At 46.9% G+C, this 25,879-nt stretch overlaps 11 protein-coding genes across 11 annotated transcripts; 5 read left to right on the forward strand and 6 right to left on the reverse strand.

Annotated features, from left to right (window-relative positions):
* Positions 1-64: 64 nt before the first annotated feature.
* Positions 65-1,364, reverse strand: QC763_505230 (uncharacterized protein; the record flags this gene model as incomplete). Its single annotated transcript, XM_062913117.1, has 2 exons — positions 65-1,149; positions 1,213-1,364. 2 exons carry the CDS (start codon positions 1,362-1,364, stop codon positions 294-296), a joined length of 1,008 nt encoding a protein of 335 aa, XP_062764376.1. The 3' UTR covers positions 65-293.
* A 496-nt stretch (positions 1,365-1,860) lies between these two features.
* Positions 1,861-2,873, reverse strand: QC763_505240 (uncharacterized protein; the record flags this gene model as incomplete). The annotated part of the gene is made up of 2 exons (XM_062913118.1): positions 2,450-2,873; positions 1,861-2,375 (listed from the first exon to the last, which is right to left on the reverse strand). The coding sequence occupies exons 1-2, from the start codon at positions 2,667-2,669 to the stop codon at positions 1,861-1,863; spliced, it is 735 nt and encodes a 244-aa protein (XP_062764377.1). The 5' UTR covers positions 2,670-2,873.
* On the forward strand, positions 2,873-5,479 carry QC763_505250 (uncharacterized protein). Its single transcript, XM_062913119.1, has 2 exons — positions 2,873-3,481; positions 3,544-5,479. The coding sequence occupies exons 1-2, from the start codon at positions 3,290-3,292 to the stop codon at positions 5,275-5,277; spliced, it is 1,926 nt and encodes a 641-aa protein (XP_062764378.1). The 5' UTR covers positions 2,873-3,289; the 3' UTR covers positions 5,278-5,479.
* An 83-nt stretch (positions 5,480-5,562) lies between these two features.
* Positions 5,563-7,818, reverse strand: QC763_505260 (uncharacterized protein; the record flags this gene model as incomplete). Its single annotated transcript, XM_062913120.1, has 2 exons — positions 5,563-6,302; positions 6,366-7,818. 2 exons carry the CDS (start codon positions 7,816-7,818, stop codon positions 5,563-5,565), a joined length of 2,193 nt encoding a protein of 730 aa, XP_062764379.1.
* Positions 7,819-8,473: 655 nt separating this feature from the next.
* Positions 8,474-9,653, reverse strand: FPR2_2 (Peptidyl-prolyl cis-trans isomerase fpr2). The gene is made up of 6 exons (XM_062913121.1): positions 9,582-9,653; positions 9,448-9,508; positions 9,187-9,388; positions 9,034-9,091; positions 8,853-8,968; positions 8,474-8,767 (listed from the first exon to the last, which is right to left on the reverse strand). The coding sequence occupies exons 3-6, from the start codon at positions 9,368-9,370 to the stop codon at positions 8,568-8,570; spliced, it is 558 nt and encodes a 185-aa protein (XP_062764380.1). The 5' UTR covers positions 9,371-9,388; positions 9,448-9,508; positions 9,582-9,653; the 3' UTR covers positions 8,474-8,567.
* QC763_0085780 (uncharacterized protein) lies at positions 9,654-9,972 on the forward strand (the record flags this gene model as incomplete). The annotated part of the gene is made up of 2 exons (XM_062906188.1): positions 9,654-9,897; positions 9,965-9,972. Exons 1-2 carry the CDS (start codon positions 9,696-9,698, stop codon positions 9,970-9,972), a joined length of 210 nt encoding a protein of 69 aa, XP_062764381.1. The 5' UTR covers positions 9,654-9,695.
* A 1,049-nt stretch (positions 9,973-11,021) lies between these two features.
* On the forward strand, positions 11,022-11,957 carry QC763_505280 (uncharacterized protein; the record flags this gene model as incomplete). The annotated part of the gene is made up of 2 exons (XM_062913122.1): positions 11,022-11,427; positions 11,487-11,957. The coding sequence occupies 2 exons, from the start codon at positions 11,022-11,024 to the stop codon at positions 11,651-11,653; spliced, it is 573 nt and encodes a 190-aa protein (XP_062764382.1). The 3' UTR covers positions 11,654-11,957.
* Positions 11,958-12,798: 841 nt separating this feature from the next.
* QC763_505290 (uncharacterized protein) lies at positions 12,799-13,521 on the reverse strand (the record flags this gene model as incomplete). The annotated part of the gene is made up of 3 exons (XM_062913123.1): positions 12,799-13,049; positions 13,120-13,175; positions 13,248-13,521. The coding sequence occupies 3 exons, from the start codon at positions 13,519-13,521 to the stop codon at positions 12,882-12,884; spliced, it is 498 nt and encodes a 165-aa protein (XP_062764383.1). The 3' UTR covers positions 12,799-12,881.
* Positions 13,522-13,944: 423 nt separating this feature from the next.
* RTC5 (Restriction of telomere capping protein 5) lies at positions 13,945-15,939 on the forward strand (the record flags this gene model as incomplete). Its single annotated transcript, XM_062913124.1, has 2 exons — positions 13,945-14,106; positions 14,170-15,939. 2 exons carry the CDS (start codon positions 13,945-13,947, stop codon positions 15,937-15,939), a joined length of 1,932 nt encoding a protein of 643 aa, XP_062764384.1.
* A 285-nt stretch (positions 15,940-16,224) lies between these two features.
* RCF1 (Respiratory supercomplex factor 1, mitochondrial) lies at positions 16,225-17,513 on the reverse strand (the record flags this gene model as incomplete). Its single annotated transcript, XM_062913125.1, has 2 exons — positions 16,902-17,513; positions 16,225-16,825 (listed from the first exon to the last, which is right to left on the reverse strand). The coding sequence occupies exons 1-2, from the start codon at positions 16,955-16,957 to the stop codon at positions 16,225-16,227; spliced, it is 657 nt and encodes a 218-aa protein (XP_062764385.1). The 5' UTR covers positions 16,958-17,513.
* On the forward strand, positions 16,913-19,447 carry ILV1 (threonine deaminase). Its single transcript, XM_062913126.1, has 2 exons — positions 16,913-17,592; positions 17,634-19,447. The coding sequence occupies exons 1-2, from the start codon at positions 17,305-17,307 to the stop codon at positions 19,191-19,193; spliced, it is 1,848 nt and encodes a 615-aa protein (XP_062764386.1). The 5' UTR covers positions 16,913-17,304; the 3' UTR covers positions 19,194-19,447.
* The last annotated feature ends 6,432 nt before the right edge of the window (positions 19,448-25,879 follow it).

Genomic DNA, 25,879 nt, shown 5'->3' on the forward strand with positions numbered 1-25,879 from the left:
ACAAGGCCCTCTTGAGGACGCCGCTTGGGCTCGGGGCCTGGTGTGCGGAAAACAGTCAAGACATCGTGGCCAGGGCGGCCGAGTTTGGGCCTCTTCTATCGGCACCTTTTCGGGTTGCTGCAACATCACAAGCATCTTCTGGCGTACAGACCGAATCTCAATTTACGAAACATGCCTCTGTCAGTAGCTGCAAACATCTAGCTGATTAAACCACCAAACTACTTCCCGCCGCTCTGTAAAGCACCCCAAACCATGCCCAGCCAAGAACCGGTGCCCCCTTTCTCAACGTCAAGTCAGACTACTGCATAAGCAGAGGCATAGCTGACACTGAAGTCGAAGCTCTTCTTCACCAAATTGCTTCTCTGGTACTGCACAAATTTGAACTTTCCTTTTCCATCGACGGCTTCCAAGGCTGCCATGATTACACCAATTGGATGCCTGCCGCAGACAGTGTTGTGGCTATCCTGAACCACCTTGTAGAACTCACTATGCTCACCAGACTCCACGGCATCCATGGCCAACTGGTCCAGCACTTTGATGACATCGTGGATCTCAGGCTCTCCAGAACTGATGCCGAGTTTGCTCCAATCTGGCGGGGTGACGTTCAGGACTTCGTGCCGCACACCCTTGGACCGTGGCGCGTCCATGTCACGAATCGCACCGTCAGAAAAATGAGGTCGGTAGCTGAATCGGGATCCCCAGTGACAGAAATCGGACGAGACGATCCAGGCTGTGGTGGGGTCCTTCAGGTACGAGGACAGCAACTTTCCAAAGGCATTTTCTTCTTCGGCAGATCCATCGCCCACGAGTATCGGAACTATGGGCGGGTACTTTGTGCTGTCGTCTCCGAAGGTCTGCTGAAGTCTCTTCCAGAGGAACGGAACGTGCATTTCCAGAGAATGTTCATCGACGTCTCGGCGGGCGGGTATGTCGGTGAACTTGCCCGTTTCCCTCAGCTCGTTTACCGTGTTCCTATCCACCACGAGGTCCCCAAAGGGTGTTGCATATTTGCTGAATGTGGTTAACGCGCATCCGCGAAGATAATATGTGTGGGACGGTCCGAGAATGAAGACCCGTTTCGCCGCTCTGAGGTCGAGAGCCTTGTAGGCCCAGGCTGCGCAAGGCCCAGAATATGAATAGCCGGCATGGCTTCGAATCAAAGTCAGCATATTGAATCATCTCTCACAAGACACCGGGCTGTTTCTCGCTTACGGAGCTATGATCACTCGGGCACCAGGCACAGGGAGACCATGGTCATCCAGCTGGTCAGGCACACGGCTTAGGAACCCGTCGAGCTGCGATGACAACTCCTTCTCATCATCATCGTACCAGGATCCAGCATGGCTAGCATCCCGTGTGGCCATGTTTGTCTGGGGGCTGAGTTTCAAAGGAAATTTGAAAATAACACAAAGAATCTGAGCTGGTTATCTGAATCGAGTAGCATCGAGGAATGGGAGAAGCAGCTCCTTGCCACATGGACGGTTGGGCTACCACCTAGCTCAGGTGGGGTTAGATAGGTAGGTAGCTACTTGGAGCTCTGCCCCGCACTGACGTCCGTGGTCAGTTGCACTTCGTGTTACCAGCCAATTCACAGAGCAAAGCGCATAATAAAGAAAAATCAGGTCTGAGCATGTCTTTTGAATAAAATAACTAGAATGTATCGTCCACCAGAAAACCCTGTCCCAGATCCAGTTAACTCTTGACTGCCTCAAACCACAAACACCATCCGACCAAGAGGTATCAACCAACACCCATAACCTACTCAAACACAGTGTATACACAAATCCACTCCGTGACGCCATGCTTCCCAGCCACTTGAACAAATCTTGAACTAAAGCCCGCCATTTCTCACTCGGCCCATCAGTACACGCCAACACCCTGGGTCCGCCCGCTCCCGTTGGCTGCCCCCCAGTCCCGTCTCCCAGTGCAAGGCAAACATCGCCTGTGCTCCCCAAGATTGCTGACCGAGCAGCTGAAGCATACCGTCTTCCCACACGCTCCGCACGTGTTTTCTCCCATTTCGCCGCCTCCATCTATATCCATCATGATGACATCCTGATCACCACGGGCATCCGATTCCAGCAGCCCCACGCCACAGCCGTCACATGTTGTTGAAGCCACCGCTGTGGATGACTTGGGCATCGCAATTGGGAATGGCGAAGAGGTCAAAGACGCCTGAGACGACGACGGGCTAGCCAAGGTTCGTGTGGGGAGCTTCCAGAAGCTGTGGAGGGAGCGTTGGTGTTGGTCGGGGTGCACCTCTGAGGGAACTAAGGTTGGAGTCGGTTCAGTGACTTGAACTTGGGGCGGCGACGGCGCTTGTTGCTGAGTATGTTGCTGCTGTTGTGCAGAGAATAGCAGATGTAGGGTACGTTCTGCGAGATGAAAAAAGAGAGGTAAGTCACTGTGCCCAAACTCATCATGGTAACACGAATGGGGGGGCTCCTACGGTGAACGATTGCCTCAGGTGGCCTATTATCGCGGAAGCGCTTCCTGGTGCGGCCAGGCATGTGTGAAGAGGTGGGGAGACGGGGCGAAAAGAAGCCGCGCCTAGCCGTATCCATCGCACTGATGGCATCGAAGTTGAAGCTGCTCGCCCGAGGTGGTGATGCAAGGGCTGAGCTAAAGGAGCTCAGGTGCGAGTCGGACCGTTTGCGCTTGATGACCATTTTCACAGATCAATGCATTGAAAACTTGGGAGTAACAATGTTGGAAATATCCGTACTCTCATCAGAAGAAACCACACGGACGCTGTCGAGGTTGCTCGAGTGACAAGCAAAGAAAGACGGAAACAGCCATCGAGTTCAAGGGGGTCCAGACGCGACTGTGCCACGACCACACGCGTAAATCTTTAAGTGCATGGTCCGTGCTTTTCGCGTTCGGCTCCCTGAATGCAGGTTGGTACATACAAGTAGTGTAGCAACAAAGCTCTCGAAACCTTCCATCCTTGGTCTCTCACTTTACAGGGAACTTTTCGAGCCTCAGTCTATAAGATTGGTTGGACTTTTGTAGAAGACTAGAAGTTAAATCAATATTCGTTGCCAAGTTCGTCCAGGCCTCTCCAGCTCTTTGTGGTCGATGAGCTCTTGGCGTCCCGTGATCTGGCGCTGCTGACGTGAGGCCCAATCGAACGCGTCTCTTTCTTATCCCCCCGCACTACGCGTCACTTTTCAACATTCTTTTCACAGCACACCTAACATTCTTCGACGATTGGTACAAATTTTAGTCGATGAACTGAGATGTCTTTGCTAGGTCTTAATATTCTACGCCACCTGATTGACATTTCCAGATGACCTCGGGCGAGTCAGCACAGCAAGCAAACGAGCCACGCTCTCCAGAGCTTGGACCATTCAAGGACCAAATAGCACGACCTCAAGATCCAGATAGTGAAAATACCAATGCCGATCTTGCCTCGCTAAAGTACTCACTTCTTGGTCCGTCCTTGACAAAGGCCGGCCAGGACAAGGTTGATCAGTCCAAGGTAAACCCATCGCTTTCAAGTCTCCTGATATTGCAGTGCCAAGTTCTGACTACCGGTCTCAGGTCGCCGAAGTTATCTATAATTCTTCCAAAGGTTCCAAGTTCTTCAACCGGGAGGAGGAAAGAGACAAAGCACTGACGGTCAAGATCGATCAAATCCTCGCCAAAAAGCGACAGTTGGAGAAGCTAGACCTCTCTCGGGAGCTCAGGGCTGCAGATACGCTGCTTGCACAACTCGAGGCCTCACGTGATCTTACTCAACACATTGTTCATATCGATTGCGATGCCTTCTACGCCGCTGTTGAACAACTGGACCGTCCCGAGCTCGCAGACCTCCCCTTTGCCGTGGGTGGGGGCGTTCTGACAACCTGTAACTATGTAGCTCGGAGATTTGGATGTCGAAGCGGCATGGCCGGCTTCGTGGCAAAAAAGCTCTGCCCCCAGCTCATTTTGCTTCCACTCAATTTCGACAAGTATAACGCAAAGGCTGCCGAGGTGCGAGAGATCCTAGCAGACTATGACCCCCGGTTCGAAAGTGCCAGTATTGACGAGGCCTATCTCAACATCACCCAGTACTGCTTCGACCACGGCATGGAAGCTGTCGATGTGGTGTCCCAAATGAGAAGGGAGATACATGAAAAGACACACATCACCGTGTCCGCAGGGATTGCAGCCAATGCATGTCTGGCGAAAATCTGCTCCAACATGAATAAGCCTAACGGACAATACCTTCTTCCTCGTGACCGGGTCGTCATCATGGAGTTCATGCGGGACCTCTCGTGCCGGCAAGTCAACGGTATCGGACGAGTTCTAGAGCGGGAGCTTGGTGCCGTTGGCATAAGCACCTGCGGCGACGTTTATACGGAACGACAGTTCATCGAGAAACTTTTCGGTGAGAAGACCTACAACTTCCTTTTGCGGTGCTATCTTGGCCTTGGACGCACGAGCATACAGCCTGCCGAAGAGTATGAGCGCAAGAGTGTTGGAACAGAGCGCACGTTCCGTGACATGGATAATCCGACCCAGTTACGTGAGCAGCTCAGACGAATAGCAGAAGAGTTGGAAAAGGATATGCGGCGGGCTGAATGCAAAGGTCGGACTCTCTGCATCAAGGTCAAGCTACATACGTATGAGGTGCTCACACGTCAAATAGCTCCGCCAAAGGCGGTCTATCTCGCCGATGACTTGTACGACTACGCACTGCCAATGCTGGTGAAGCTTGAACAAGAGGTCTCTAATATGAAGTTACGCCTCCTGGGCCTCCGATGTACCCATCTACTCAGCACAAAAAAGCCAGATACAATGGCCTTTTTTGGGTTCAGACCGAGGAGGGGGGGCTCTGTAGAGACTGGGGAATCTATCAGCCGCATAAATCCAAAGAAAGCCGCTGGCACTGGAGAAGAGTGGGAGGAGTGGCCCTCTGAAGCACGCAACGATGTCCTCCTGGTTGAGCGCGCAGGGAGCAGCTCGGGGACCGACAGTCCATTCTGGAGACATGGCAAAGAAGTTCTCCCCAACCCGAAGAAGGAAAAACAGCCTGCTGAGGTGATGCAGGAGGAGCTCTGGGACTGTCCAATATGCAACCGACCACAAACGCCTGACGAAAGACAGTTCAATGAGCATATTGATCTATGTCTCTCGAGGCAAACTATTCGAGACGCCATTCAGCAGGTGGCTGCTTCAACCCCTCCACCCGGCAAGCCCAGTATTCCTGAAGCAAAGAAGAGCAAAGATAAGAAGAGAGGAAGGCAGTCAACAGCAGCCGATCCTCGACAGAAGAAGCTTCGGTTTACATGAGAGCAAGCTGTGGTGCGATGGGCAGTTAGCTTTCTACCAAGTGATAATTGGTGGAAAGGGAAGCACAATCTCAGGATAAGTAGATACCTGCCTTTATAGGAGCACTGGAAGGCTCACACATCCGTGTAACTGAAAAAAACATGTGACTATGTCTTGGTTCAAAATAACAGACAGAGTGCCGAAATGCTGACGATTACAATGCATCGTATTTGCCCGAATGACGAGATCTACATGTTAAAAGCAATGTACGGTTCCGGCCTCACTGTCTCGCCAGAGACGAGCTGACTAGGCTTCACTGCTAACTCGACGGTTGCCCCCCATGCTCATCCTAATCTGATGATCCTCCTCCTCTTCCTGCTCAAGCTCCTCACCGGGAAGTCGAACAGCCCTATCTAGGGCGACCGGTAACCCCCTGTGCCTGCCACGAAGCATGACAACACAAAGTAAGAGTTTTGACACGGGATGCCAACCCCCACAGAAGCTGTATGAGTCGTGTGGTACTCCAACGCTGATGCCAACGCAGCCATACGCCGACACCACCTCGAATATGACGTTGAAAACACTGAAGTTGATGGGATCTGCCATGAAGTTGCTCGTATTGATGGTAACGATGACCAAAATCGCCAGACTTAACCACCAGAGGTCGTGGGCCAATTGTCCGTGTATCTGCTGGCTGATGAAGCTGATGCGCGACTCGGGCCTCCGGAGAGAAGAAGGTGACCGAGCCCCAACACCATGACATGTGACCGTCCAACTAAACGCTCGGTGAAGTGCTGACAGGCCGCCTTGAGGGGAAACCCTACTGGGTGGCGGACCGTGATGAGGGAGGGGAGATTGTTCTGGATCTGAATCAGGCGCATCGTCTTCAACATAGATACCAAGAGACCGCTCTTCATAGACGTTTGAATGTCGCATCGTGACCACCACCGGGTACGCTGATATATACATCATGATCACATACAAGACTTGCAGTCCGATGTATACTGATGGGATGGGAACAACATAAAACCCACCCGAACGTACGGCTACACCCAGTGGTCAACAGATCAGCAACCATGTGCTATAAAATAGGACTCGGTTTAGCTTACCAATAGCTTGAAACAACCCATCAAGCACGCGAGATCCAGGAGGTATGTTTTCGATAGGTGGGTTGCCAATGTTGAGAACCTCGAAAGCGACCCAGTCAATGCTGTTCAGCAAAACGAGCATAAACAATAGCCACCAAGTGGCGCGAGCGGGAAAGAGGCTGGTATAGATGCGGCGCGGGTACTGAAGAATAAATTTCAAGGTGTCCTTAAGGGGGTTGTACTCCTCCTCTCGTGTCACCAGAGATAACAACCTTAAGAGAGACCAAACACTGAGCCTCAAAAAGACAGGATAGGCCGTATTGCCGGCGAGAATCATCAGCCCCATGGTGACAAGAACAAAGCATGAGTTCTGAAAGGGAATCATATTGGCATCCAAGAGCGACATTCCTGAATTGTTGAATGCCGAGGCGCCGTTGAATATCCCCAGCCACCAGGGGTTTATTCCATTTCTCAGCGGCAGCTCGGCTTGGTTGTTGTTGATCCAGGCACCGAGCGCGATGCAGCCAAGAGACTGCCAGAGGACAAAGTAGACAGGCACAAGCAAGGCAAGGACTTTGAGCGCTCGATACTCGCAACCGCCTAGCTGTTCCCGTTCTTCGTTGGTCAGGTCGTAGAACTGAGCGTTTCTATTGCTGGAACGATGAGTGAGGAAGCTTCGCATGCCAGAATGACACTTTGTGCCCTCTTCTGGCCTGCCATGAGCGAGTACGCTTCGGTATACTGGCTGGTTGTCGAGGGGGACATGTTGGGCCGCTGTTGACGTGGCCTTGATCCCATTGTGGACTTGCATGTCCGGGAGATGAGTGTCTACAAAAGCGATATGAGTGGGATTTGTGTTTTCGGAGGCTTCGCCATTGATACAAGCTCCACCAAAGTTGGTGGTGGCATCAGCCTCGGGCCGGTTCGTTTGGGGAAGCGAAACGTGCTGATTATCCATGGAACTCAGTCTGTAAGCTGCGGGTTGGTGCTGGGCTGTGTGCGATGATAGCGATCGCCAAGATGAACGAAAATTCGGTAATCTGCCGAGACTGAGAGCGCTTCCTCCATGAGAAGTTCGTCGCCGGCGCTCTGATTGAATCACATCCCGGAAGCGTTGCTCGAAGGCGTGTTTCCTCGTCATGACCGTCCATATAGACACCCAGATGGAGCTGCCAAATATGATGAGGAGAAAAAGTAGCGACTGCTGCCACGTTGTCAGTTGACTTAGGTTGACTGTGTTCAAGCCAGCTTCCGTCATGGCGGATACAACCAGGAACAAGCTGTCAGTATAGCTGATGCTCCAAGCTGGACTGGACGACCCCCAAAAGACAAGTGACGAGACCAGACAAACGCTGATGAAGTAGGCATAATGGATGGTTATGAAGTTCAACGGCGGGAGCCAAGAACGACAACGAGAGATAAGTACCACGGTCCGAGGGTGGTTTTGCGCAAGTTCACGCCGTCGACGCGACATGGTATGGTGGATGCTCTGATGAGAGCTAACAACAGCAAAGCTGACGTAGTCGAGGGACAGGTCCGTACGGCATCAGGCTATGCGTCTAGATGTCGTGGGGCTTCGCGGGGACCTGCTTGTTTATAACTGGCAGTGGTCCATAGGTGAAGGGTCTCAGTCTTGTATACCGGGTATCGAAGAGGTATGAAGTTGGAACAGGCCTCACAGACGTTTGCTTACCCACATCATTCCATGTGGAGGGAACGTTATGGACTAACTTTGACGGGAAGGCGCAGCTGGTGTCAACGGTGCCGAGGCGGCTTGATCGATGAACTCAAAACGTTTAAATCATTTTATCTGATCTTACACGGCTGTCTTGTCAGCATTCTAACCTGCAGATTGCGGGCAGAGCTTTGCACTTATCCGACTGGTAAAGGAGGTACACGCCTTCGTGTCATTTTCGGCTGGCTTGGAAGAGCCTTCAAGCTGATTGCAATTATGGACCGTCAAGGTTACCACACCCAGGCCGAGTTATACTGGGAACAAAGCAATCCTGCCCTGTTTCACTCCACATGAAACGACAGGCCACAAGCCAGCAGTTAGTTCACGACGCCATCAATAAAAACATCGACATTGTCACTGACAAACAAGCCAGGATGAAACAACTGTGGAGACTCGATGAACATGGACCGGAACTTTGCATGGCTCTCTTTTAATTTGTGTATCTCTCAGTGTGTATATATACAGACCTTTGTACAAGATACCGTTTTCTAGAGCTCGTTGTGCTCCTGAGTATCGTCGGTGTCGGCAATGATGGTCTCAACAACCTCAGCCGCCTGCTTGGCGACGCTGGCCACCTTTTCAACAACCTTCGCGCTTGCCGTGGACTCGGGAGTATCGGTGGCCGACTTGGTAACAATCGATTCGGGTTTTGGCACACCCTCAATGCCAACCAATTCCGTTTCGAAGACTGCAGTGATGAAATGGATTGTTAGTAATTGTACATCACAGCAAAAGTAACCACAGGAGACACCCCGGGTGGGCTGATGACGCACCAAGAGTAGATCCAGCGGGAATAGGTCCAACATTGCGGTCACCATAGCCGTAGCTTGGGCCAATGGTCAATGTCCGCTTCTCGCCGATGCACATATCGACGAGACCCTCGTCCCAACTAGGTGATTGATGTTAGCCTTCGCTCCTCGTTTGCAGTTGAATTGGACCGTTGGGCGTAGATACCCCTTGATAACCATGCCAGCTCCAAGCTTGAATGAGAATGGCGATTGACGGTCGTAGCCTGGAAAGCACGCTGTTGTCAGCTTCGATCAACCATCGCTTCGTCCCAAAGCCCCCATGCAGGTGCCAGAGACGGAGGGCAAGCACGAGACTAACTTGAATCGAACTTCTCGCCATTGGACTTGAGTGTGCCCTTGTAATGGACATTGATCTTGTCGCCCTTCTTGGTCACGCGATCGCACTCAACGGGGAGCGTGACATCGATCTTGAGGTCATCGGAGGCGAGGACGCCGACAGCTGCCGAGGCGAGCAGGGAAAGCGAGAGCAGAAGGCCTTGCATTGTGAGGTCTGGAGTGAGCTGCGGGTGATATTAGACAGGCAAATCTCACAGCGGGTTTGGGCGCGGAGGGCACGAACAAAATGGTTTCCTGGTGGTTGTGTTTACGGAATACCCAGAATATGGTTTGTTGGTTGAATGCTTCTGGCCAGCTGGTCAATAGACAGCTCCAACCCCAATGTGTTTCGTGGCAATGGCCCCTGTAAGCACCCACACTAGCATCGCTGACGGAATTACCCCACAGCGCTTGATTTGTGCCAAGTCCATCTCAAACATTAAAGCATCCACCGTCACCAAAGCAGCACAAGAGCAATGCTCAACTCACTTGATGATGGCCTCCCATTTCTGCTCCGAACTCCCTGTCATTTTCGGTGTCGGTCATGTCGCCCTGGTAGGCCGCGAACCACTGGTGTGCTTTGCCACATTGCCTGCGCTACAGATTCGACAGGCACACTGGCCCCGCAAACAAGGGGTAATCATGGATGACAACGAGGCGGAATGCACCAAGAACAAAGCCCTTCTTCTCACTTGTGAGTAACGACAAACTTCCTAGATTCCGGTCATGGTCTCTGAATCACTTGAAGTCAAAAATGTCAGTCAATTAAATTTGGGGGCGTTCTTGGGTCGAAATTGTTGCAGCTGTTCAATGAAGGCCCAAGTATCGTGAAGCACTTGGCAACAACCAGGTCGAAGACCAAAGGAGAACCACAAACTCACCGAAAATCGAGGGCCCATTTGCCTTTTGAGGCAGTGACCACCCTCAATATCTCAAGGCACTCGTCGGGGCGTTGTGTAGTCTTTTTCCTGGGCTTCATCATCATGAGTCACTGATCCAGCCACCAGAATATCTATACTGGGTTCAAACTCGACAGTTTCATCAGGTTCAAGGCAATAACAACTACTGCGCCGTGCCAGCCCCCAGAAAATCCAGGCAACAAACGACTCGCAAAGTCAAAGGGCCCCGAGCTCAGGGTCTTCCCTGAGGCATACGCAGACAAAGCATCAATATGCGTCGTCGTCAACGTCAATGTAGTAGGTTGCAATGTGAGGCATTCGCAGCCACTAAGCCAAGCTGTCTGCCCGTTGGCCCCCAGAGAGGGACGCGCAACTTCGCTGCTTCAGCTGACCGAGCCCTAAACTGAAGTCCTGGGGGCACCTCACCTGGTGAGACCTAGGACTCTCTGCCCGCCAGGCTTTACGCCCTGTCGGCATCGCAGACACGACTCGCAGCGGTCGTTGATGCGATGCCAGTAACCCAAGATGTACCCGTTGCAAAGTACCCCTCCAAACCCGAGAATTCCATATGCAGTTGACCTGCAGGTTCGGCGGTCACGACACACTGCTGTGGCCGCCTTTAGAGGAGCTTTCACCCCCACCATCAAGGTCTCTTTGTTGACATGGATGGCCGCCCCCTGGATCTTTTGACTCACGCATTCGAACAGACCGATCCACTCCCAATAGGTTCTTAACAATATAAGCGAAGGATACAAGGCACCGAGCTCTTCCCCAGGTTATGAGACTTGGCCTTGCGGTCTGCCTGGAGTTTAGCATGTCCTCACCGAAGCACTGAGCACCGCCCCTGGTATGATGCCTTGTCCCTAATCGCCTCCACGACTGGGGGCGCAAACCTATTCTAGCTTGGGCCGTCAGGATAATGGTTTGTGGTTCGCTTCCAGCGTTTTCTCAAACTCGTTTTTTTTGTATATATATCCTCAGTCCCAAACCATGTTGCCCAGTGCTATTCCTCACCCGACAAGCCCTCGAAAATCCATCACTCTGTAACCTACGGCCCAATTCCACAATATTCTTTACAAGAAGCCTCTTCCACCTACTTTTCAGAGTAACGTTTGCCATGCCTTCTTATAACGGTTCCAAACATAGTACCATTGTTCACCAAAGCCCAAGCCGCTCACCATCAACCTATTACTCGAACAATTCTTCTGGCAGCCGGTCATCCAGCCACTCTACACACTCACACACCACGACCTATACGATGGACTACTCTACCTCATCTGGACCCTATGGGCACGACCAGGCCCAATACCGATCTCCTTATGCAAGTAAGTTGTCACCGCACAATCCCCGAGCCAATCTAGCTGGTACTAACCTCATAATGCAGAGGATTACAATGTCGACGTGTCAAGACATGGCAGCACTGTTGTCATCAACCACCATCGTCCCAATCCAAGCACTGACGAGCCAAGAGCCTCAGAATCTCGAGGTGCCTTTACTGTCTATGGCAACAAGCACAAGGATGATAGGCGCAAGGATAACAGTCGAAACTAAGGCTTGTTTGGGCGTCCGATGTAGCAGTGAGAAAGTATCTACTTGCATGGTCTCGGCGTTTCTGGTGGTTTTTTTGGGCATTTTCAGGGAAATTGTAGGATATATGGGATGGACTTTTGGACACACAACACTGTACCGTACTAGACATCATCAGCTGGGCGTTCATGATTGAGGAATGGGGGGCTATGGCGATTGGGGTAGGGGCGGCTTTGACAACACTTTTCTCTCTTTCATACATTCGGGTTCAATTAGTAAAAAATAATAGACAAGAGCAGCATGGCTGCTAAGAACTGCAAATCTGGTGTTGCAATGTCCCGTCTTCCTTCACTCTGCGGCTTCCAGAAGACTAGCTCACCTCTTCCGTGGTAAGAGCAATGAAATAAGGCCTTGGAACCATCGATTGCTCTGTAGAGTGTGAGATAGGAACGAAAATCATGAGTCATGAGAAGCAACAAGAAGCAGGAAGAACTAGAAGGTCGACGGAGAAGATAGAAAGAGGCCTACTATCCAATCAACAACCAATCAATTCTTGCTTTGCCACGTGCTTTTGCTCAATTTCCAAACTACCTGCACGACATACATCACAGACATGATGCGTGGCGTCCGGTGTGTGGAACCAAATCTCAGCCTTCACCGGCTTGTGGGTGGACTTATTGGGCAATTGGAAAACCAGACGGTCTTGGAAATGGAAATGAAATGGAATTCCTCTAGGGTTGCCGTATGTCGTTCCACCTATGGAACTTCCAATCAGAAGAGCCAGCCACTATGTCATCTATGCCAAGACCATTGTCGCAGCCCAAGCACCCGCAAGGGTCCGCAGGGGGCTACTACGCACACAATGTGTACCGAGTCGGTACTATCAGAGAAACGTATTGGGATAGGGAGACGATGGTTTGTCATGTGCGCGCCTGCAGTGACAGTTAAGTCTCTAATTTCCTGATGATTGTTAGCTTGCCCCCGTGCGACTCCCACGCTGACAGGCATTGAAGGTCAGCATCAGCCTTGTTAATCACAGACACCTGCGTGGTCGCCACTGCGGAAGTATCAACAAAACGACCAGAAAAAAATTACAAGATAAAAGCGGAAGCTCAGTCAGTTCGATACCATACAAATTTCCTGTACTTCCAGCGTATGCTTTCGTCACCATTTGTGACTGCCGATGATACCATCTTGGGGTCAACCCTAGTTTCACATGGGAACAAGATACCCTACCAGACCACTACTCTCCCTACGCACCGCCCTCCCTCTTAGCATATTCGTCCTCGATAGCCTCGGCGTACTTGTCCTCGGGCGAACGGGGGTCCTCGTGGATGATGTGTTTCTCCAACATTGTCTCGGGCGCAGGGCGATGGGCGATCTTTTCATTGAGGGAGTCGGCACGCATGTGTTTCTCGAGCTGTTAAAAGATAACGCAGGTTAAAAGCTGTGTTTGTGCAGCACCATGGTGCTCTCAAACGGGAACGGACCTCTTTCTGTTGGGCTTGGATAGCCGGCGCTGCGGTTGAGGCGGGAAGGATGTTTTCTAGGACACGCGTGAGTCAGGCCATGACAGCCACAAGAGATTCCTCAGAACCAGGGTGTGAGTCTGAATTACTATTAATGAGCTCCTGGCGATCTGGGCGATGCGCCAGGTGGTGCTCGAGCGAGTTCTTCCTGGCTGGGTTGGGTCGACTGGGCGAAATGGGAGTCTCGTCGACAGGGGCTTGGCTTACGACATTCGCATCTTGGTCGGTCATTTTGATGAGGTTTCGTTTTGATGTTTGTCCAATTTGATCGAGGAGTAATTGTGTTGGGCAGTGATGAAGCCAGAGCAAAACCAGTGCGGGGAACCACAGCTGCTTTTGTATCACTCTCTTCAATAAGAGCATCCCATTCCTCGTCCCCTGTGTTGTCGAGGCGGGAACAACAGGTGATTGGATCACCCCACAACACGGAAGGGGCAGTGGGGACAAAACAAGTAGCTGCTATCCTTGACCAGGTAACAATGACGCATGATCAACACCCCGCAACAGGGTCCCCTTGTCCCGCCCCCCATGGCTGTTATAATTTGGGATGGGAAATCACATTGCACATCCATGACTGTGACGACAACCGCGATTAACCATATCCCCATAGCGTTTGCAGTTTAGTTGATATTTGGGATGGGAGGCACTCAGATGCCCTGAGGAGCCTAGCTTACCTAGACGCATTCTTGCACTGCCCGTACTTTCCTCAACGCGGTACCTATCATAGATGCAACAGAAGGATGGAAAGATGCCTCCAGCACAGCCAAGCAGTGCGAACCGAAGCTTATGTGGGGCACACGAGGCGACTGCTTTAGCCCCAACTTCTTCCTGTGTACTCCAACCTACACTTCCTCATCGATACACCCCGTACATGTAGTTACCATGGGCCAAACTCAATCAGACCAAAGACGGCCTCCTCCGTCTCGAGAGGAGTTGACTAAGGAATTGGCAAGTACCAAGTCTTTTCTCACTTCCACATGACCCTCTAACCAAGTTGCTTCATCAACACAGGCCGCCAAGTTTGCCGACAAATGCTTCACCTCTCTTGAGATCTACTCATTCAAAGAGGTCTTCAAGAGTCTCGTAGACCAGGAACATAATGTCCGCCATCTCAAAGAGGATACCATTGCGCGCTTTCTTGAGATACCGGATGTGCTGGGTGTGTCGCCAGTTATATTTCAGATGATATCATATATAGGCGCCTTTCCATTCTTGCGAGATGCTCCAGCAGTGCTGGGCTTGGAGGAAATGGTCATGGTCATCACCATTATGACCGATCGATACCAGAGGGTATTAGCAACGGGTGCTGACGACAGGAAGAAATTGCTGTTCAAGAGTCTGGCTGTCTATGACCGGAAGCTGTCCGAACATGTCAACAGGGACAAGTCGCCTGTCATCGACGGCTCAGGAGCGCCCGCTAATTCCTCACACGCTTCTGGTTTTGCTGTCGACATTGCAGGAGATGATGAAGATGACCTGGGTTGTGAGGATGAGGACGACCTTGTCCTTGCTGCCTTGGATTCGCTGGATTATGCCAACGTTGGCAAACTTGAAGATGGACCCCCACCCAATCACGCACTGATTCCGGCGGGCAACTTCAAGAAGATCATCATGTTGCTGCTTCTCGTTGCTCCATTAGGCGCCCAGGAGAGCCTATCTTCACATGCGAATCGTGTTGTTGGGAAGGAGCTTGAGGAATTGGGGGTCGTTGCTGACTGTATCGTGGCGGCTTTCCTCGACGTAGAGCATTCACCGGGCATCAGGTTTTCTCGGTTCAATTCGATAATCCCCTCGTCGATGCCATTCGTTTTCTCTGGGTTCACTCCTCTATTTGAACACTTTTTGTTCTCCAAAACTCTCGACTTCCACGAACGCGTGGGCGGCTCCACTGTCGTGCCTGACGTGGTTCAACCTCTCCTGCAGGACAAAGGCTCTCTCCTTAACCTGAGCATCATGTCGCAGCTCTCTTTCTTCATTCCTGGCGAATCTCTCTTTCGCAAGCTCCGATTACTGTACGCAGGGGGGGAAGATGGGTTCAGCATGGGCAGTTTTGAAACGAAAGTCTTCAACTGGAGAGCACCGACCATACTGCTGGTACATGGGATCTGTCTACCGGACGAAACCCATAGGGCAGGTGGTGCGGAGACGGCATTCCTGTCAACACTACCCCCACGGCGGTACCCCTCTGGCAATCGCGCCATTGGCGAGAGAGTAACGTTTGGGGTTTACCTGAGTCAGCCATGGAGGCACACACATCGCGAGTGCTTTGGGGATTCGGATTCGATACTGTTTCAACTCCAGCCTGTGCATGATGTCTTCCGAGGATCCCCGAGCAACAAGGACTATGCTTCTTTCACAAAACCCTCGGCATCTACCCCGATTGGCGGCGTGTCATTTGGCTGCCCACCACCGCAACCTACACAAGCATATCGCCGGTCAAGCACCATATCAATGGGCCCCGTATCGCTTGTCATGGATAGCAGTTTCGAATTTGGATGTTTCACCCACAACTACACCTCGCGAGGTAGTAGTGCTTTCCAGGGAAGCGCTTGCAGGAAATTCGACTTCCAAGATCGCTTCGAGATTTCAGATCTGGAGGTCTGGGGTTGCGGCGGGGACGAGGAAGCCAAGCACCAGGCCGAGCGATGGGCCTGGGAGGCTAGAGAGGCCGAGGCGAGACGTAGAATCAACCTTGGGACGGGTGATATCGAGGCCGACCGTGCCCTCTTAGAGATGGCTGGACTCATAGGGGGGAATCGAAGTGGTGGGAGTATGATGTAAAGAAGATGGCAACCATGGCAACGGCTCGCCAGCGTTCCATAGAGGGGAGAGAGTAATGCATAATACAATTCATTTACGCCCACATCAAGCGTTGAAACCTGTGCTGGAATATACACCCTCTCATCAGCTTTGCAAGATGAGACGTATCAAGACGAGAAACCATCCTCATCACTATCAAGAAAGTACAGCTTCATGGAGAAGGTGCATTTATCTCACATATCTTACATTGACCGACATCGCAACCTGGATCTCTGTAAACTGCCGTTACAGCCATCCACTTCACCCTTAGTTCTTCGGGTCTTCTGGCTTGGACTCTAATGCCGGTGTTGTGTCTTCTGGTGCCTTTTTGGATCCGCCAAACCATCCACCGAGTGAGCCAAACACCCCTCCATCCGCCTGGTTCGCCTCGGTTGAGGTGGACTCGCCTGTTTCGGTTTTTCCAGCTTTGGACTCTCTCAAGGCTGCCCTTGCCTGAGCAGCAACACTTTCGGTGCCTGTGCCACCAGCGCGCTCAGCTGCCCTCTTCCGCCTCTTGTCAAGCCGTTCTTGGAGAGCCTTCTCCTCGGCATCGCGGGCTTCCAGCTCCCTGATCCACTTCTGATGCTTCTCCTCGGCATCCTTTTGCTGCCGCAGCTTCCAAAGCTCCTTCTGCTTGTGGCGGTCGGCCTGGTAGTACATGCCGCCAGCGACCATGGCAACAACGGTAAATGCCTGGGCGGCCACACGGGCACGGAACATCTTCTGCACCTTTGCATGGTCGCCGCGGCGCATGGCACGGTAGGCGTTGGTGAAGGCGGCAACGGTGAGGAGACATCCGATTGGGACGAGCGGTTCCTCCTTCAGGCGGCGAAGGACCTTTTGGAAGCCATTCTCATTGTAAAAGTCACTGTGGCGGGGCGCGTGTAAGTAGTGGTGCTCCTTTAGGAAACAATGGCAAGTAATATGTAGTGGTCGGGACTCACTCGTTGCTGTCAAATGACGAGGGAAGGGGTCGGTTGGAGAGGGGTCCGTTCGGCATTGTAGAGATCCGCCTCGCTGATCCAGGAAAGATCGAATGCGGTCTTGGGAAAAGGGGGTCGTGATGATTGGTGGCGTTGGGGGAATCGTTCGAGGTTGGTTTCCAATGCGGGCCCGCCCATGAATGAATGAATTTCCATGACGCCAGCTAAGGTGGGGATCTGAACGGGCACACGCCTGGGCGGCGGGCAACGGGCGGTGTGGATCCCAACCCCGGCCGCCAAGAGACGCCCTGCAGGATCCACCAAAACTTTCTTTCCTTCAAAAGTCGGCCGAGACCGGGGCCTTCCCAACAGAGAGTGTGTGCATCGTCAGTCTTCTTGCGACTTCAACGACTGTCATACTGAAATGGCTTCCACAAATTCGAATGCACCTCGTCATGAGGGGAGTGTGGCAGAGCAGACGGCCGGCCATGTTAACGGTGACTATGTGGTCAATGGCGTGCCACAGCTGCCCACCGCATTCCGCAACGGCAACGGCGGCCTTGGTGCTGGGGGTTTGCCCAGGAACATGTCGCTGAACAGCTTCGCTCTGACAGAGTACAGCGCAAAGCCAACGCCCCCCGCTGAAGACAAGAAAGATGAAGTGAAAAAGGTCGTGCCAGACGAGTATCTGCTACCGAATGGTAACCCAGATGTGAGTCACCCCGAGTCCATTCTTAGTTTTTGATCGAGAAGCTTATTATCCTACGTGTACAGTATCTTCGCCTTATCATCACCTCCTACCCGCGGGTGAGAGAGGTGTGCAAAGAAACTCCTTTGGTGCACGCTGTTGGCCTGAGCAACCGACTGGAGCGCAAGGTCCTGTTGAAGCGCGAGGATGAGCAACCGGTATTCAGTTTCAAACTCAGAGGAGCGTACAACAAGATGGCTCATCTCGACGCTACCGAGTCCTGGAAGGGTGTCGTTTGTTGCAGCGCTGGCAATCATGCTCAGGGGGTTGCTTACTCGGCCCGCAGGTTGAAAATCCCAGCCACTATTGTGATGCCCCAGGGCACACCAAGCATCAAGCATCTCAATGTATCGAGAATGGGCGGACACGTTGTTCTTCACGGCGCCGACTTTGACGAGGCCAAGGAGGAATGTGCTCGGCGGGAAAAGCAGGATGGCCTGATAAACATTCCCCCGTTCGACGACCCTTATGTTATTGCCGGCCAAGGAACTATCGGCATGGAGATTCTCTCACAAACAAACCTGCAGAAGCTTGATGCCATCTTCTGCTGCGTGGGTGGAGGCGGCCTGATCGCCGGCGTTGGTGTGTACGTCAAGCGTATTGCACCGCATGTCAAGATCATTGGCGTGGAAACGTACGACGCGGATGCGATGACTCAGTCTCTCGACAAGGGGGAGCGTGTGCTTCTCAAGGATGTTGGGTTGTTCGCCGATGGCGCCGCGGTCAAGATTACGGGCGAGGAAACGTTCCGTATTTGTCAGGAGGTTGTGGACGAAATGGTTCGGGTAACCACAGACGAGGCCTGTGCCGCTATCAAGGACATGTTTGAGGATACCAGGTCTATCATTGAACCAGCTGGTGCCTTGGCCATTGCCGGTCTGAAGAAGTGGGTGGCCGCCAATCCAACCCCGGATCCTACACGGTCTGTCGTGGCCATCACATCCGGCGCAAACATGAACTTTGACCGCTTGGGCTTTGTTGCAGCCCGTGCTACGTACGGCGAGGGAAGAGAGGCTTTACTTGCAGCCCGCATCCCAGAAAGCCCGGGAGCCTTCGCTGAACTCATCAATGCAGTCATGCCTCACTCTGTCACCGAGTTTAGCTATCGTTACGCCAGCCCAACCGAAGCAAATGTGCTCCTAGGTATCTCATTAACCGCCGTTGGTAATGAACGCGCACAGCAACTGCAGTCGGTTATCAGCCGCATCAAGGAGTCCGGCACCATGGATATTACCGATCTGTCCAACGACGAGTTAGCAAAGAGTCACATTCGATACATGGTTGGTGGCCGTTCTAGTGTGCCTAACGAGCGTCTGTACACTTTCCGATTCCCAGAACGGCCCGGTGCTCTTGAGCGCTTCCTACAGACCTTGCGTGTCAAATACAACGTCAGTCTGTTCCAGTACAGAAACCACGGTGGTGATATTGGGCAGGTTTTGACAGGCATCGTTTGCCCGAACGAGGAGATTGGCGAACTAGAAACATTCCTCAAGAAGATCGGCTATCCGTGGGAGGACTGCACAGATGCACCGGTGTTCAAGACATTCTTACGGTCGGAGTCATAGACCGTTAGAGATAGAGGATAATGGTTAAATCTTCTGCAGTTTAGATGGAGAAATCTACTGTAATTCAGTTTCCGAGAGCTTTTCGCAGGCCTCTGTATTGTCGATTTGGATTAGTATTGTCTTAATATCAAAATGTTAATAAAATTATTTACAACCAAATTTTTTTTTAAAAAAAAAAAGGTTATAAGAAACTATAGGTATATGAAATATACGTTAAAAGTAACTTTATTTACTATATTAAAATGAAAAACTAAACTTTAAACTAGGAGATTTATAGAGCCTTCTATATAAATAGTATTTTTAGTATCTTTAAAAATACTAAAAAAATCTATTTTTACTTTATTAAAAACTAATAAAATATTAAAAGTTACTTAATTTCTATTAATATATCTTAAATAACAAATAATGTAACGAACCCCTATCCAGAACCTCTAAAAGGAATATCGGTTAAAGGCACTTCTAAATAATCCTAGTTCGGTGCAACTAAATAGTATATAATAAAATATCTCGATATAAATATTAAATACCGTAAATATAACTTAAATTATATACTGTGGAACTATCTATTTATATTAGTTAGTTCCTCCGTATATATAAACCTGTGGACCGTGGACCGTCGTTTTATATACGGTCCTCGGTCCGCTCCGTATTAGCCGATACTGGACCGTGGACCGTAAGCCCCGCCGCGGTCCCCGGTCCCTATTTTATTAGTCTGTCTAATCTCCTGGACCGTAGGCCTTGCCCGATAGCGCGGTCTAATTTTAATTGGTCCTCGTGGCCCTACTATCTTCTAAAACCGTAATATAATACTCTTCCTCTAGGCCGAAGCCCCTGCGGCCTAATCTTTTTTTACCGTTAACGATATTATAAGTCTTTCCCTTCTTTCTTTACCTTACCGTTTACTATATCTAACTATATATAAAAACGTTATTATAAGACTAAATAGTCCTTCGCTTTTACTTCTCGAATCCGTTACCGTAATATTACTGTAATACCGTATTCTACCTATTTTACCTCCGGGACTCTTTATATTATAGCTCCTAAGTCTTTACGGTACGCCGAATACGTACGCCGTAAGATTTTATATAACGGGTTTAATATTAGTTCCGCCCGTAGGTATATTTTCCTTTCCTTCCTATACTGTAATTAACCGTTCGATAGTAACCTAAACGATAAAAGAGTAGAATAGGCTTAAGCGTAAAGAGTAAAGGCTTAAAGACTAGCTTTTATAATTAACTACTTAGCTTATCCGGGTAAAACGAATATGCCGTTCCCTCCGTACTCGCGAGGAGCGTCTCTTCGCGCGGAATATTTAGGAGGAGGATGCCTAGGTAGTATAGTTTGCCGCTACGGCGCCCCCTGCTTTTTCGCCGGGTACTCCTGCGCGGCTAGACGCCGCTTAAAATACCGTTCCGTAGTCTCCTTACGTCCCGGACCCTTCCTTAAGCCTTAACTAGCTTTCCGATCTTTCTTTCGATCCTAGCGTAATTAGTTCTTCCTTCCTTACTACGTTAAATACTGCCAGTAATACGCCTTTTACTTCCTAAAGTACCTAAGGCGCGTAGTACTACTTATATTTAGTCCCCTTTATACCTTTTAACCTCGTAGTGTAGTATATAGTACGTCGGCTACTACGTCGAAGGTATAAGTTCGATTCCTATCGAGGTTCTAGCTCCGTCTTATAGTATTTAGTTATAGGCTAAGGCTAAATCTTTTTTACTTACTTAAGTTTTAGTCGGTCTAAATATTATTAGTAGAATTCTTTTTACTTATTTAGGTAATTAAAGTATACCTATAGTTCCCACAAATTATCTATAGCCAGATATTTTAATTAGCTAACTAAATATTTTAATTAGCCTCTATTAAACCGTAAATTTAGTATTTCTTTTATATCGTATTCCTTTTCTTTATCCTCCGCCACTACCTATATATTAGCTTTTTTTACGTATAGTACGGGTTCCAGAAGTAAAATATAAAAAGTATATAACCGTAGACATATTATATTAGGTAGCTCCAATTCGAATATTATTTCCGATATTTTCCTTTTAACCTTAAATAGTCCTACTCTCTTATAGTCTAGTTTTTTACTAAGTCTTTTAATACGTAAATTACGTATAAAAAGGAATACTATATTTCTCCCCTTAAAGCGAGGTCCTTCGAGCCTTTTAATATTATAATATTTCTATATTCTTTCCTTTATAAACTTTAGTTTTTATTTAAGTTTACTATAAAATATATATATCTTATTTACCTTAACCCTAGCCTTAGGTACCTTAACCGTAGGTCCTTACCGTAAATCTACCTCGTAACCGAAATTCGCGAAGAACGGTATAGCTTTAGTTATCTTAATTAGCGATATATTATATACTAGTTATACCGTAAGTAATAGTTTAACCTAATCGTCCTACTCGAAATTAATATAATTCCGTAAATATTATTTTACGATTTAGTTAAGCCGTTCCGTTTAACCGTCCGTTTAAAGGTAGTAGGCCGAAGATACCTTACTTACTACCCCTAGCCTCGTTATTAACGCTTTTTAAAATTTTAATACGAATTTAATATCGCGGTCCGTAATAAATTTTTTTAGCTATATATATATTATTATAATATACCGTAGTACTATATTTACTAGTTATTTTGCCGACTAGGTCTCCTTATAAAGTAAGAAGTATGCTTACTTAGTAAGCCTATCGACTACCGTTAATATACTATCGTACTTAACGCCGGTTACCGTATCTTTAAACTTTAATAATTTAATAATAAAGTCTATCGTAACTAAACTCTATAGCCGTTTTACTATTAGTAATAACTTTAGAAATCTATAGGGCTTATACCTCGTAACCTTCGTTCTTTTATATATATAGTATAACTAAATAGCTTCCTTAACATTATCCTTAATCTCTAGCTAGTTAAAGTGCTATTTAATCTTTTTTATAGTCTTAGCGATACCTATATATCTTTCGAGCTTCGATACGTAAATCTCTATTACTAATATTATTTTATTACTTAGCCTTACGTACGTTCGATTCCTATACTATAGTTTTCTCTAACTATCTTTTTAGATACCCTATAGCTTTAGCTTTTCCTACTAATATTATTTTATAATATCGTTACTTAACTTCCTTTAATATTTACTAAAAGTAACTTTCTTACGATATACTACGTAATACTCTATCTACGGTTATAATAGATACTTAAAAGTGCTATTCGGCGCCTCCTTAAATAATAATAGTAACTTCTTAGGTATATCCTTATAGTAGTCGGTTTATCGGCTAAGTACGTTTGCCCTAGCGTTCTCTAAGCCCTTCTTATAATTAATTTAAAAATTAAATTCTAAAAAAAACTTTAACTATCGTATTTACTATACGTTAAAGACCTTTATAATAATAAAGTACTATAAATTCTTATAATCCGTATATACCTATACCTCGTACTTAATACCGCTAAAGTATAGTCTCCACTCCTCGAACGCTTTAATAATAGTAAGTAATTCTTTATCGTAGATCGGGTAGTTCTAACGTATTCCCTTAAGCTTCTTTAAAAAAAAAGCTACCGGGTATAGCTTACTATCGTCGTCTCGCTACCCTAATTATCTACCGATTATATAGTCTAATATATTCGCCTTAACTTTAAATAGTCGACTAGAGTCTAGTAATTTAAGTACTAGGTCCTTTAAAATAGCTTCTTTTAGCTTCTAAAAAGCTTACTCCTTTTCCTACCCTTACCGGAATTCCACGTCCTTTTTAATTAAATAGTTAAGTAGCCTTATAATACCTACGTAGCTCCAGATAAATATCCGATAGAAATTTATAAACCTTAAAAATTCCTTAACGTATATCTATAATTGCGGCGTAGGCTAGTCCTTAACTACCGTAATTTTCCCCGGTTCTATACGTACCTTACCTAGCGATATTAAATATTTTAAGTATACTATTTTCTATACGTAAAACTCGCTCTTCTCTTTATTAATTAAAAGTCCGGCTCTATATAGCGCGTTAAGTATCTTTCGTACGTATTACTTATACTCCTTTAAAGTACGTAAATAAATAAAAACGTTATTAAGATAGTATATTATTATTTTATCGAGGTACTTCCGTATTATATAGTTAACGAGAAATTAAAACGTCGCGGGTATATTAATTAACCTAAATAGTATTACGAAATACTCGAAATAACTATAGGGTATACGAAACGCTATTTTCCATTCGTCTCCTTCTTTAATCCGTATATAGGTATACCCGATAGGTATATCTAAATATATAAAGTATCGTACTTTTATTAATTAACTCTATAACCTAAATATTAACGGTAACAGATAGTTATTTTTTACTATCTCGTTATTTAACTAATAGTAATCTATATATAATCGTAAACTACCGTCCTTTTTCGATACGAAAAATACAGAATATCTTACTAGTAATATAAACTCCTTAATATACCCTCTCTTTAAATTCTTATCTAAGTACTTCCGTAGCTCCTTACTCTATTTATTATTAGTATAATAAACCTTAAATAGCCGTAGCTTAGCTCCTTCTTTTAACTTAATTTTATAGTCCTATAGTCCTCGCTTTAAAAGCCCCTTTAAGTACTTAGCCGTAAAAGCTAAGTATCTTTAATATTTTACCGGTACCGCCTTTTTCTTACTTTTCTCTACATTATTATAGTAGGCGTACTTATTAACCTCCGATATCTTTACTAACGTCATTAACCCTACTTCTTCGATCTTACCGCCTATATCGATAGATATACCATTACTTCCTATACTCCTTACGGTAATACCGTAAAGGGTACTTATCCTATACTTTACTCCGTACGTACTCCTAATTTTCTATTATTAGTTAGATATTTCTAAGGCTTTTTTAATTATAGGTAGTTACCGTCCCTCTAATCGATATTTAGGTTATAGTCTTTATACTATAGTTACTTTAGGATTATATCCTTTAAGGGTTTTATATTTATAATATCGAATATAATTAATATTATTTTTTCTTCGACTATAATATTTAGGAGTAGTATCTCTCTATAGACCTTTTACGTAGGAAATAGTTTTTATATAATAATTTATTCCTTCTTTTTTTTTTATAATATATAGGCCTAGTATATAAATTATAGCGAAATTAGGTTCGTTTCTATACTACCGTTTATTAATATTACTACTTAGAGATCTCTTTAATATATAGTAACCTAAAGGCGTTTATCTTTTTTACTTCCTTTTTATACGGTAGCGACCTCGCTAACGAGCGCTAGGTTATTATCTTATACCTTCGCCTTACGCTAATACTTTCGAAAATACTGTTTATAGTCCGTTAAAAGTTAACGGCTCCTGTAAAAGGCCGCGAGTTGTTTCTTAAGCGGTTATATCGTTTAAAAACGTTTTCTTACTCCGGGTTAACTAGTAATATAAAGTCTTTTAACTATACTTACTTAGCTTTCTCCTATTTTCCGTTTTTAATATTTTCTCGTATCTATACCCGATAACGGTTTTTCTACTTAATCTTAAGTATCCTAGCTTAATAATATTGCTTAACTTTCTCCCGTAAATATATAGCGTAATTTAGGCTTAGGTACTATCCTAATATTACCTTCTCCTACGAATATATATTATTATTTATATTTTAACCGTCTATATATTTAACGTAGTACCTTATATACTTTAGTGCGATTTATATAACTTAAAGGCTATCCTTTAGTTTAACCGGGTTTTAAACCTTTTATAAAATATAGTCGTTTAAGTCCTCCTATTAAGCCTTTTCCTACTGGGCTATAATCCTTTTAACTAGCTATAGCTTGCTTTCCTTATTTACCTTACGTACCGGCTAATAGCCGTATAGCGATTTACTTTAGTAATACTCTATATATCCGTATATAATATATTAGAACTAAAATACTCTTTAATATTCCGGATACCTAAGATAAAGCTATACCGTATTTCCTTTATAGGGTATATATTATATAGATATTAGTATATTCTTTAGTAACTTTGCGATCCCGATATTAGTAATCTTCTTACTTTTTTAATACTTTTTTTAGCTTTTATATAAGAGCTTTATAAGCTATAATATATCCTGTAAAATAGTAATTCCGTACTTACTATATTACCTTTTTAGTATCGTTTATTTAGTAAGTCCTTACGCAAGACTTTTACCTTTAACGACTTTTATAGTAATTTCTATAGTAATCTATATTATTTAATCCCGTAAAGTTTATATTTAAAGATCCTTTTCCTTATACTCCGCCTTTAGCCTTTTTAATACTTTTTTTACTTTTTAAAACTCTATATTTTCCTATCCGGTATATTAATTAGAGTTTTCCTCGGAGCTTACCGTTTTACTTTATTAATACCCGATAATTACTACCTTTATAACCTTTAGTCCCTTCGATATAATAGTAAATGCGATTTCCTTTTTCTATCCGAGCCGTTTAGGTACCCTATAGTCCTTTTTAAAGTATCCTACCTTACTGTAATTAAAATACTTAAGGTTATCTCTGCCCTAGCCTTGGCCTTACGGCCTCTACTACTATATAGTATCGACGTTTATCGGTCCCGAATATATAGTACCGGAGTAGCTAGTACTAAGGTATTTCCGCTTACGCCTATCGTTAAAGCGGTTACCGTTAAAGTATTCCTTATAGCTATTACCGTAGCTACCTTTACCGTTACTTCCTTTCTTTTCTATACAATACTC

Source organism: Podospora pseudopauciseta (assembly GCF_035222475.1).
Source record: "Podospora pseudopauciseta strain CBS 411.78 chromosome 5 map unlocalized CBS411.78m_5.2, whole genome shotgun sequence".
NCBI lineage: Eukaryota > Fungi > Ascomycota > Sordariomycetes > Sordariales > Podosporaceae > Podospora > Podospora pseudopauciseta.

Bases quoted from the DNA above. Each gene is read 5' to 3' on its own strand.
- QC763_505250 (XM_062913119.1), top strand. From the start codon at position 3,290: ATGACCTCGGGCGAGTCAGCACAGCAAGCAAACGAGCCACGCTCTCCA. The intron at 3,482-3,543 runs GTAAACCCATCG...TACCGGTCTCAG, and splicing joins ACAAGGTTGATCAGTCCAAG to GTCGCCGAAGTTATCTATAA.
- FPR2_2 (XM_062913121.1), bottom strand. From the start codon at position 9,370: ATGCAAGGCCTTCTGCTCTCGCTTTCCCTGCTCGCCTCGGCAGCTGTC. The intron at 8,969-9,033 runs GTATCTACGCCC...TCAATCACCTAG, and splicing joins GCTGGCATGGTTATCAAGGG to TTGGGACGAGGGTCTCGTCG. The intron at 8,768-8,852 runs GTGCGTCATCAG...TCATCACTGCAG, and splicing joins TCCCGCTGGATCTACTCTTG to TCTTCGAAACGGAATTGGTT.
- ILV1 (XM_062913126.1), top strand. From the start codon at position 17,305: ATGGCTTCCACAAATTCGAATGCACCTCGTCATGAGGGGAGTGTGGCA. The intron at 17,593-17,633 runs GTGAGTCACCCC...TTGATCGAGAAG, and splicing joins TACCGAATGGTAACCCAGAT to CTTATTATCCTACGTGTACA.